The sequence below is a fragment of the Orcinus orca genome, chromosome 17 (genome assembly GCF_937001465.1).
Source record: "Orcinus orca chromosome 17, mOrcOrc1.1, whole genome shotgun sequence".
In the NCBI taxonomy this organism is placed as follows: domain Eukaryota; kingdom Metazoa; phylum Chordata; class Mammalia; order Artiodactyla; family Delphinidae; genus Orcinus; species Orcinus orca.
The window spans coordinates 49,847,815-49,860,601 of record NC_064575.1 but is presented as its reverse complement, the minus strand read 5'-3'; the positions used below and the strand labels follow the sequence as shown (position 1 = coordinate 49,860,601).

Genomic DNA, 12,787 nt, shown 5'->3' with positions numbered 1-12,787 from the left:
GGTGTTAAAAAAATTAATGGGGGCTTCCCTGGTGGTGCAGTGGTTGAGAGTCCGCCTGCCGATGCAGGGGACACGGGTTTGTGCCCCGGTCCGGGAAGATCCCACATGCCGTGGAGCGGCTGGGCCCGTGAGCCATGGCCAGTGAGCCTGCGCGTCCAGAGCCTGTGCTCCGCAACGGGAGAGGCCACAGCAGTGAGAGGCCCGCGTACTGCAAAAAAACAAACAAACAAACAAAATTAATGAAGTATGTAATAATATAATACTATGCTTTCTATATACATGTATATAATAGTATATAATATAATAAGCTAGGGTTTTCTTTTTTTTTTAATAATGTTTGACTAAAAAATAACAGGACATATTTTAGATATATACCAGAACTTCTTATACACCAAAGCAAGTGGTAGTCACCTTCAGAGTCATCATCCCGGGAGCCAGTGCATTCTCTCCCATAACACTGTCATTCTTATATTCTTGGAACTCATCTTTTGCATTTCTTCAGTCTCTGACTCATTCTTTTCAGTATCCTCAGTGGTGACAAACCTTTTTCAGTTGAGAATGGATTTGATTTTGGGAACCAAGGGTCACTTAGGGCCAGGTATGATGAGTAAGGTGGAGGATCAAGCTGAAAAATGCTATTTTTGGTTAAGATTGACATGTGACTGTAAAGTCATGAGAGTGTTTTCTGGCTTGGCTTATAAAGTAACCAAAGACAGTTCTCTTCTGAAAAAAAATACAAGCTGCAAGTGTTATCATATTAAAACCGAGTCTGGATTACTCTCATGTAATTTCCTGCTCCAAAGTTGATCATGGCTCCCTGAAGTCCAAACCTGGCTTTGGCTGGCTTCCAGGACCCCACCAGCTCCTAGTTTTCTGTCTTGTTTTTGGTCCTTATTAGTTCTTCCTCCTCAGCACAGCAGGGCCTCCTCCCAGGGCCCTGCTCACTTCCCTGAGGTATCCCCTTTTCCAAGGACCAGCGCAGTCCCTGCTCCCTAAAGGGAATCATGTCTCCATTACATTTATAGCAAGCCTCCTCTCTTTTTTGTTGGGAATCTGCTTTTAAAAAACACAAAAAACAATGGATTCTTTTCCCAGGAAAATGTACACATGAACATGCAGAATTTTTCACATGAGAAGCTTGGTCCCAGATTTGAGTTAAGAACCTGTCACTATAATCTGTACCACATACAATAGGGCTTAATTGTATAGGGTCTGGCATAAGTCCCTAAATATTTATAGTTGCTAATCTTACCCTTCAAGCTAATTTGTAAGTTTCTAAGGCAAGGAAATAGTTTAGTACTTCTATGCTTCCCTTACAATACCTACCAAGATGCTGAGTAAGAGCAAATAGTAGATCATTTTGCTTTAACAGACTTTTTAAAAATCACCTGTCTGCCACCATTGCTTTAATAGTTTCTGAAGGAGACAGAGTGTTTGATTTTTTTTAATGTTAATAAGATAAAAAGCCCAAGTGTTAGGTTATATATTTCAGGGCATCCTATAGGCCCTGAGGCAATATCCCTAAAATGTTTCTCAGGAGATTATCCATATCTTGCTGCTTTGACATGTAAATAAATACAGTAAAGCTCAGGATGCCACAGATCCTGTTATGTAGAACAGATTTTATCCCCCATTCACACAGGACATGAGGCCTCTCTTCTGTTGTTACACAGAAAACCAGTAAAGGATGTGCCAGTGTTGCCCCCAGAAGCTAGCATAATCAAACTAAATCATTATAGTCAAACTGTATCATTTAGTCAAATCATATCATTACTGTCAAACTATAACATATACAGTAAACATGTGACAGGTATTTCATTTTCAAATTGGCCAAGCCCATGTCAGAACTTACACAGCACTGTTTGTATCAGACTTGGGATATTTTGAATCAGAAATTTAAAAACGCTGTCCTACCAAAATGCTTGGGGTAAAAGGATTCTAGATAATTTAATTTTCTGGTTAACCAAGTGCTTAAAATTGAAGCATTTGGTAAAATGCAGAATAGAATGGTTAATTTAACCTGTATTCAATCTTGTCACATTCTTGGGTGATCTCTGCAAGTGTTTATGATTATCGTAGCTCTCCATAGATGGCAAGAGTATGAGAGAGTAGAGTGAATATATCCGGAACATATCCTTAAAGTCTGTTTGTTGACGATGGTGGATTTGTCTTTCTGCCTTTTTTAAAACAGATACATTTTATTAGCTTATTTTTCTCATTTGTTTTTTCCTAAAAGCAGAGTTTTTTATTGTTTCGTTGCAGATTACTTGAGGTTCTTGCAAGATGTGGCTTCTTGGTTCTTGAGGGAAGGAATTCCTGTTTTAATTGTTGAGCCATATTTCAAAGATGACGTAAAGAGTTGAAATATTCATGCTAAAACTCATTAGACTTTAACCTATTGTAGATAATTTTACTATTTTAATATCTTCTTTTTATTTTCTATATCCAGTTAAAAAATCTAAGTTTAGAAGAACTACAGATGCGGTTAAAAGCGCTGGACCCCATGATGGAACGAGAAATAGAAGAACTTCGTCAAAGATACACTGCGAAAAGACAACCCATTCTGGATGCAATGGATGCGAAGAAAAGAAGGCAGCAAAACTTTTGAGTCTAATTTCTTTTCTGTTTGTTTCTATGACTATCCTGGAGACCAAGAAACCACTACGAATTGAAGGAATATTATGATTTTTTTTTTTAATCTCTAAGATTTGTGCTCTATGACCAGGCAACAGTCAAAAACTGATGATGGTACAAACCCAGGTAAATCCCCAAAAGACAGAACTTAATACTCTTTCCACTGTGTTTTCATTCTTAAAGGATGGACACAGCAGAAATGCATTCTTCTCTGCATCTGTCAGCTGCATACTGGCACTAAAACTGTGTTGTAAAATGAAGGCTGTGTTTAGAAACCTTGAAAATCCAAAGCTATTGTTTAATTGTACAGCACCGAAGGGCTTTATGTTACAATATTCTTTATTCTCTTTTAGTAGCCTATTTATTGTATCCCTTTAGGTAAATTTATTTATTTATGCTATTTCACTTTGTTTTGTTTTTTAAGGACAAGATCAGGATAGCTTTCGTGAAGGTAGGGACATATTAATAGATGATAATGTACAACCAAATTATACCGTAAGCAGGGAGCTATGGGGTTACTTACATTCCTTGATTTCCAGGATAGTTTTCCAATAGAAGCAAAGCAATAATAGCAATAGTACACAAATGGGCCAGACATTTTTTATACTGAAGCAATAATTCCATTTTTACCTTCTGAAATTTTAATTTTTTTATTTTTGATGTTTGGTACAAATAGGACTATATATATTTAGGTCATACAGAGCTATGATGTTTAAAACCAAAGAAATCAGCGGAACCCTTGCACAAAAAAGTATGGTAAATATTTTTAAAGAAATAAATCCTTAAGACAAATGTAATTGTTAATGTTGTTTCCTGTGTAGGTCTGATAGCTAAACTGTATCAGATTGTAATAAGCTAATCAGATTTATTTCTGTGAGTATGTGCTCAACTGTTACAGACTCTTGTTGATTTCACTTATTTCCTGGGAATTGGTAAACGTCATGTGCCTGACGATAACAAAATAGCAAAAACATTTGTACTGAACTGTGCAAGCCTTGGGGACTGAAAAAAAAAAGATTAAAACCATTAAAAAGAAACTCATTTCTAAGCTGAATGATCATTTGCAGGATTGAACTGGGACCAGTCATTTCCTAAACTACATATGGCCATCTTGACAGCATTTGTTCTTTTGTGTGTTTAATTACTATGTTTAAATCATAAAGACAAATAAATGTTACTGTGCCACCCAACACATTTCATCTCTATCTTTTTTTAAAACTGATGACCTGGATTCTGTCTTTTCCAGGCAAGGAAGGTATATTAGTCAGGACAGGCTAGATTATACAGTGATAAAAACTCTGAACCTTCAGTGACTTAACATAACCCAGGTTATTTGTCACTCATGTGCCCTGCTCCTGTCCTTCACACCCAGGGACCCTGCTGACAGAGCCTCCACCATCTGCAACGTTGGTGGTCACCACAGCAAGGGAAGGAGCCCTGATGAGTCTCACATTAGCTCCAGCCAGCCAGTGACAGAAGGTGTGTCATCTCTGGAAACTTCTATTCCTTTTTAAAATGGCATTTGTGCCCCAGGTAATGCCTGGAGTAACATTTTTCCTTGCCGTGTTAAGTCCTTACAAATAGTAAATTGTGTAATTGGATACAAATTATAAGGTAGTTATAAAATAGTGGTAAATATGGAAGATTTTATAAGGACTATTAAAAATGAAAACTGAATTTACAGTATATGCTTCAGCTACATCTGTTTGGGAAAATCAGATGAGTCAATCAACTCAAACACCCCATCCTTTTTTTTCCTTTCTTAATTGTTTTTCTTTTCAGTCAGCTGCCTAATACCTCGCCTCATTTGATGGAAACAAATGACTGACTTGTTATTAGCCAAGTAAAGCCACCTACATGAAATGACAAGAAATCTATGAAGGTGATTTCTCTCTAGTTTGCTAAACTAGAAAATTTATGCAAATTAATTCAATGGGGCCTGTTAACTACTCTTACTAATAACATCTCAACAAGAGTCCTCCTTTTAATAATAAGTATCCCATGTTCCAATCATATTGTAACTTTTATGTGAATAGACTTTATATACTGTTGTTATATTTGTCTTTTTAAATATATGTATACTAACGTATGTATATGTTTATGTAACTCTCTTAATATGTATATTTAAGAGAGTTGCAAACAATGGGCGTTGTTTTACTTTAGAGCCTTAGGAAGCTCCAGAACATTTCAGGATAACCTGCCTTAAAATTTTCCTATCTTCTCACTCTCTGCCCACCACCAATCAAAAAAGGGAATTTAAAATTTAGAAGAACCAAAAGCCAGTAAAGAAACTTTCAAGTCTAGGTCAGCCTTGATTAATCATTATTCTTAGGAAAGAGTTTTCTAGTTATTTTAATGAGTTTAAGAAGAAGCCTCTTATTATTTTAACCTTGGTTGCTGAGAACATTCCAAAAGTAGGTAAGTGTACTTTCTGCACACACACCACCACCCCCACCCCCCACCCCCGTCCTTTAATAGATACGGTATTGTAAATGTAATTGAAGCTAATGAGTAAGGATTTCATCTTGATGAAAAGCCAGCATCATTGTATATGTTGGCCTGTGGATGAGAAAACTTTTTCTTTGATTTAATGAACTTAGATGACTCATTTCTACAGACTTAGAATACACTTAGCTTATTTTAGCATAAATAGTTTTATGTTCAAAATATGAGCTAATTTGGCCAATATAAATTGGACAAGAAAATGTATTTATTTAAATGGTTTTCAAAATAATAACACCTATTACTTGGGACACTTATTATGTGTGTCAGATACTATGCTAAACAACCTTACATGTATTACTTACATGCTTTTCAATTTCTTTCTTCTGCTTATTTATTGAATCACATCCCCAAGGTTTAAAATCACTCTCTACTCACTAAAGAATATGTAGCTTGTCTAGCGGAAATTATATAATATATTAATAAGATGTTTTTAACTTAGTCACAGGAAATCTCTTCAAATTACTGACACATTAGCATTCAATAGGAATGCTATTTTTGTTTCATATCCTGTATTTTAAAGATTAATGATTAAAGTAAATTCTGAGAGTACTAATTATAAAACATTCTAAATAAAACTTTTTTTTCTGCGGTACGTGGGCCTCTCACTGTTGTGGCCTCTCCCGTTGCGGAGCACAGGCTCCGGACGCGCAGGCTCAGCGGCCATGGCTCACGGGCCCAGCCGCTCCGCGGCACGTGGGATCATCCCGGACCGGGGCACGAACCTGTGTCCCCTGCATTGGCAGGCGGACTCTCAACCACTGCGCCACCAGGAAAGCCCTAAATAAAACTTTTTAAAAAATAATTGGAATTGTATTACATTACTAAATTTATTAAGTACAGGCATTTAATTAGATATTGCATCAAAATGCTATCTTGGAATACTAGATTTTTTTTTTTCTTTTTTGTGGTCCCAAAGCCCAGGAATCTGGAGCCTAACAAGAGAGCTACTTGTCTTTGCTGTCTGAGCAGTCTGATAGGATCTATACCCAGGGACGTTTGGATAGTCCCATGCACTGAATAGTGGCTTATCCTCCAAGGAGTCAATCAGCTTCGCCCTGTTCCACGTCCATACAAAACGCCTTCAACCTCAGCCAACCACTTCCCTGAGTCATAAAAAGACCCCAAGAGAGAAAAAAAAATGACCAACTCAATTCTTCCACCAATCTTGGAAAAACAGCTCCAAGTCCATTTTCTTCTCACGCCGGACCGTAGCATTAGCCAGACTCCCTACCACTATTTTTTTTTCACTTGATTAAGCTCCCTAAATTAAAATTCTGATTTGCTGGATCACTCTTAAGTTCACAGAATTTTGCCTACCAAGTTAAGAATGAACTCTGCCTCCTGCCATTCAAGACCTACAACATGTCCCAACCTACACGACCTCATCTTGCCTTACTGATTTCTTTGAGGCCTTTCTTCCACCAAACCAAACTGCTTCCAAACTATTATAATTATTTGATCTCCCTTATTACTGGATTGTAAGGTACCTGAAACCAAGAAACTTAGTGTTTATCCATCTTGTTTCCCCACAGTGCTTCCCAGGATGTTAGATGTGCTTGGTAGTAAATAAAGTTTCATTGACTGCAATTAGCTCAGTTAACAAAATTGTCATCATTAATCATATAGGCTAATTCCTTTCCTTACATCCAGGTAATCATACTAAAGAGAACAATAATATCAACCCGTTTTTGAGCATCTATTAAGCCATGAACTTGATATATTATCTCAAACCTTCACAAGAAGGTACATAGTCTTTTTCTCAGAAAAGACAGGATTGGAGAGATTAAATGAGGTCATAACGCTAGTCAGTGCCAGCATGAGTTTTAAACTCCCGTCTGTCTCCAAAATCTTTGCTTTTCCCACTAGACCACATTGCCTAATAAACACAGCAGGTCTGGCGTTAGAATTGCTGGACAGGGTTGCTAAGCCTGCCTGCTGATCTATCTTGTAAGGACAGGACCTTGTTAGCTGAGTTGAACCTTTTCTCCATTTCATTGGAAACTACATTTTCCGAAACGGCACCCTTTCTACGTGTAGGGGAAAAAAGCAGGGTGCATATACTTAAGTTTCCAAGATGACTTATACAAAATGATTTTTTTCCTTCATTGGAATATATCTGGAGTTTGTGCGCCTTAAAAGCTGTTTTGTAAACTAGAACATATCATATTCTCTCCCTTACCAAAGTCTGTCTCTGGTAATGAGAACTTTAGAGAAACATTAATCAGCATAGTGGAAGGTGGAAGGCCTCAGAAGCTAAATTATCTGGGTTCAAGTCCCAGCTCCTCCTTTATACTTTTGTTGCCCTGGGCAAGAATAACCATTCAACCAATCTGTGTTTCAATTTCTTCATCTGTAATAATGCAGCAACTGTGAAAATCAAATGTTCTAGTACATGTAAAATATTTAACAAAGTTCCTAGCATATGGCATGTAGATAATTAGCTTAAAAAATAAACTTTTAACCCTTTCCAGTTTATACATTGTTTTTAAAAGAATAAAGAAAAGGGCTCTGTTCTTCATTGATAAACAAGTTTATTGTAACTTCTAAAGTGCATTAGAGTCTTCTAGTTACCAGATGCGTCTTCCATCAAGGGTCTGGCCTGCTCTCAGGTAGTGATTTGCACTGAGAAAAATCATATTCAATCTTTTAAGTATTTCCTTTCTACCTAGAGCAAAGTAAGTAGGTTAAGCTAAACTCCCCACACCCCCACCCCTTAAGACTATCCTTTCTATTTTAGGGATACTAAGGCCAACATCTATGGCCCCATTTGTGAAGAACCATCAGGAAAATTTCAAATTTATGCTTCTAAAGTTTTGCTTCAGTAACGTTTTAGCATTCTGGTCCTGAAAAATATGAATCATGTAATTGACTCGGTTTCCCAATTTGCTTTGGTCCCAGGAAGTTCAAAATCAAATTTAGAGTTAATAATTGTATAGGATTCTACAGTCTACATGCTTACATTTCCCTGATCTTATAAAAACTAAAAAGATTTTTTTTTAAGGAAAAGAAAAGAGATACCTGGAGGTATGAGTCCTTCCACTATACTTAGAAGGATCTGGTTCCCTATCATGTGTTATTTTTATGTCTTCTCATAGGGTTTGTGTGTGTGTCAAATATGGTGATATGTGTCAAGGGGATTTGCTGGTCAGGCCCTTGGCCTAGAACCCTGATGGAATCTTTCACATGTGAGTATCACCACCTGAGGAGAAAGGAATCTCTAGGGTATGAGGTTCCTGGGTTCTGAGATAACCACTGTGCTTCCTCTGGGGGGGAGCCAAGAGAGAGAACACCACATGCCCTTGGCCCTCATGCCTCCTGTCCTCAGCAACCTGTTCAAATCATATTTACAAAAAAAACTGAGTTAGACTGACCCGGCAAGCACCATGGGTCGGCAGCAGATCAGAATCCCTAAAAAAGCTTATCTATCTCTCAGTATTTTCCCATTTGTGTTGTTCTATCCGTAAGCCACTTTATAGTCTCAATGAAGAAAAAAAGAAGTAGAAGAGAGCAAAGGGAAATAGGGTTTTTTTAGCGTGATAGAAATGACAGTTGTAACCAAACATTACAAAATAGTGTCATACCCTACATTTCCACAATAGAAAAACAAGTATTCCATTTTATGAGAAAGCACTGAAAGCTAATGAGTTCTACAATGTTTCTAGTAGAAAATTCAGTGCCTGCCTGGGTTTAAACCAAGCAACTAGTTGTCTTTTAAATTTTTACAGAATTTTTCCAGGGTGAACTATAACTAGTTGAGTGGAAGCTAAATAAAACCTGATACTAAAGCTCTCAGCTTTTAAAATATTCTCTTTCTAATGTTCCAGTGTATACAGACCATGCTGGATGGGGGCAGTTCTGCAGCTGTGCATTTTTTCAGCCTTTCCATTTACCCATGACACGTTTCTTTCCTATTTAAAAAGAAAATATTCTTAGCAAAAATTTTCAAATGAGAAGACATAATAGCATTTGGAACCAAAAAGCCTTTGATGTTAAAAAACAAGATGTACTGAGGAATCTGAAATGTAGAACTGTTTCATTATTAATGCGTCAATGTGCAGATTCATGAGTTCATTCTCTGTTGAACTTTCATAAAGTTTATAAGAAGTTTTTTCTAAAAGCACACCAGCTGATAACCATAAATCAGTTTCCATGCTTAGAATGTGGTCTTTGAAAATTATGCCTGATATGAATGGACTAATGAACCTGGGCCTTAAGTTTCAACAAGGCTTTTCGGTTTTGAGGATATGTTATTTGCTTTAACAAGTGAGTAGTGATTTGGGGTATGATTCAGAATTTGAATGTGGTAGGCAATCACAGAAGTCCAAACAACGTTTTTAAAGTTCATAAGGCAAAATTGTTTCACACAAATATGATGAGTTACTAGTTTTTTATGCTTGTTCAATGACTCCTGATGTCTTACCAGTTCCCCTGACATTTATCCAAAGCAATGATAGTAAATATATATAATATATACAGATATACACAATATTAGTCTATGGTAACCATATCTAGCTTGGCTGAAAGGAAGCAACACCTTTTTCTGGCAGAAAAGACCTATCCCTACTCTGTCCAATTTGAAGCAAATTCATTTCTTTAGTTCTTCAGGTTACTGTAAAAAGACATGAAAGCTTATCTCATCTGCAGGTTGGAACTCCTCAAAGGTAAGTATCTTTGACGCTATGCCACTGACTTGCCGCGTGACCTTGGGTGAGTCATTTAACTTCCCCGTAAGTCTCATCTTCTTTATCAGAGAAGGCAGCCTCAGAGGGTTGTGAAAATGAATGTGACACACATGTGAAGCCCTTAGCACACTGCCTGACACCTAGAGAGCACAGGCAACTAGCACTTTCTTTAACTCACCAACAAACATCTATTGAACACCAGCTCCGTGCCAGCTTCCGTGCCAGGTGTGGAAACACAGGCGACCTGGCTCCTGCCTGTGAGCTGGTGCTTGTCCCTGGTACAGGGCAGAGATACCAGAGTGCCGTAAGTGTGATGAGGAATATAAAAACAAAGCCCTGTGCAGTAGGACGAGGAATGCTTCACTGAAGGGATATTCGAACTAGGCCTTGAGGCTTGGGAAGGCGGGAGAGAAAAAAGGGCACTGTGGCGAGGGCAGAGCAGATGGAAAGGCAGAGAGACGAGAAAGAATATTTGGTATACCTTCCAGAGTCAAAGAAAGTTTGTGACGATTTTTTTTTTTTTTTTTTTGCGGTACGCGGGCCTCTCACTGCTGTGGCCTCTCCCGTTGCGGAGCACAGGCTCCGGACGCGCAGGCTCAGCGGCCATGGCTCACGGGCCTAGCCGCTCCGCGGCACGTGGGATCCTCATGGACCGGGGCACGAGCCCGCGTCCCCTGCATTGGCAGGCGGACTCTCAACCACTGCGCCACCAGGGAAGCCCTTTTTTTTTTTTTTTTAACATCTCTATTGGAGTATAATTGCTTTACAATGGTGTGTTTCTGCTGTATAACAAAGTGAATCAGCTATACATAAACTTATATCCCCATATCTCCTCCCTCTTGCGTCTCCCTCCCAGGATCATTTGTCTTGCTTGCTCTCTCTGTCCTGCAATTTAAGAGGTCATGTGGTCTGTTTTGGTTTGGGTTTTGTTTTCCCAAATCACTGTATCTTATCTAGATTAATTAATTCCAAGTAATATCTGACCTATTTCCTGGTACCTGTGTCTCCCAGTCACACTCAGCTATACTCATTTCTATTATTTGATAGTATCTAGAAGAAATGATTTCTGCAGAGCCTTGCTAAGGTTGGATGTTGGGACAAAGAGGCCAGAGAAAGTGGGTAGAGGGTTAACAGCAGCATCTAAAGAAATAGGCTTCCCTGCAAATGACCCAATTTCATTCCTTTTTATGGCTGAGTAATATTCCATTGTATGTATGTACCACATCTTCTTTATCCATTCATCTATCATTGGACATTAAAAAGTCTTAAACTCAGTTCCTCAAATCAGCTCACTATTTGCCTTGACTGAAACATTTGTCTTCTTTTTGTCAGCAGCATTCTTCTCAAGACCTTTGTCATTTTCCACTTTTATTTAAGCCAATTTACAAAGGAGGGGGTATAAAGCATAACAAGGTAGCATAAATTAAAAACAAGTTAGAAAAGATAAAACAAAGGGAAAACGAAAGTAGAGAAGCAATCTGGAGCCATGAATCATATTAATAGAAAAACTGCTTACTGTGAATTTGGTCCAAAGCTTCCTAGAAGCCAAAGTGAAGAAGGAAACCAGAAACAGTTTACGTTATCTAACAACGCTGTCCAAAATGGTGGCCACTAGCTCTTGAAATGTGGATAGCCAAATTGAGATGAACTGTGAGTATAAAATACACGTATTACAAAGACTTAGTACAAAATAAAATGTAGACTATCTCATTAACAATTTTTAATATTTATTACATATTGAAATAATATTTTGGATATGTTGGGTTAAAATATCTTATTTAAATTAATTTTACCTGTTTCTCATCACTTTTTAAAAATATATAACTGCTAGAAAATTTAAAATTACATATGTGGCTCACATGTGGTTCACATTATGAATCTATTGGACAGTGCTGGTCTGTAAGATAAAAGCTTTCATTAACTGATGAATGGATAAAGTATGTTGTATCCATACCAGGGATACACCTGGTTATGGTTCAGCAAGAAAAAGGAATGAAATAATGGGCACAGGGGGTTTTCGTGGGGGTGATGTAAAGGTTCTAAAATTTGGGGTAATGATTGCGTAACTCTGGGACTATATTAAAAACTAATGAATTATAAGCTTTTTAAAAATGAATGTGTTATATTCAGTTATGTTATAATCATAAAATAAAAGTTTTTGAAATTCAGGGAAGAAAAAAGACAAAAGCCTACTCTATCGCTCAGAAGAAACGCAATCATTCTTAGTACCTAGATAAGAAGTATCTCTCTAAGGGGACCATTGGAAAGCACACATTAATATTCAATTTGATATCAGTATTCATTATCAATATTCTCAGAGTAAACAGAGGGTTGACTTTTGCAGGTCTGTGCGGTGTTTTCAATATTTGTCAATGGCATCACACACACTCAATTCAGTAAACACCTACATGCTAATGGCTCCCAATCCCTTCCTTCAGCCCAGACTTCTCCTTATAAACCCCACACCCAGGCATTCTTAATGCCACACGCGTACCTCAAGTTCAGCATGCCCAAACACCGTTGCCCCTGCATTTTCTGTCCAGTTGGTGCTACATCTACCGTCCAGTCGCCGGTGCTAGAAGCCTGGGAGTCCTTGAATCACCACTGTCTTCCACCCCACACCACCCTCTGCCAATTCAGCCTTCCAAACGGTTCTCAAATCTGTGTCCTCATCTCCATTTTCTTTCCGCGGCTGCCCCTCAGTCTTCTGTCATTTGCTGCCCAGACGATTGCAGAGGCCCCTGAACTGGTCTCTGCTCCAGGTTTGTTCCCCTCAAGTCACCCCCCCCCCATCTGCTGGCACCATCAATCCAGAATGCAATGGAGTTCCATCACGCATGGGATAGCGTTCATTAAAGAAAACATGTCCTCTAAGACCAGAGCCCTGCCTCCCTCTCCCTTCCCGGCTCTGAATACTCCTTCAAGTGACCTATGGCTCCTGCCCACCCCTCCTGAAATTGAAGTGG

General features: G+C 38.3%; 1 protein-coding gene across 2 annotated transcripts in view; it reads left to right on the top strand.

Annotated features, from left to right (window-relative positions):
* The window catches only part of STK3 (serine/threonine kinase 3), a 319,933-nt gene extending 316,109 nt beyond the window's left edge, over window positions 1-3,824 (top strand). For both annotated transcript variants that reach the window (XM_033438225.2, XM_004275350.4), the window contains one exon: window positions 2,450-3,824. In XM_033438225.2, coding sequence (XP_033294116.1) covers window positions 2,450-2,608 — 159 coding nt within the window. In that variant the 3' untranslated portion in view covers window positions 2,609-3,824. The remainder of the gene's footprint in view (window positions 1-2,449) is intronic.
* Window positions 3,825-12,787: the final 8,963 nt, after the last annotated feature.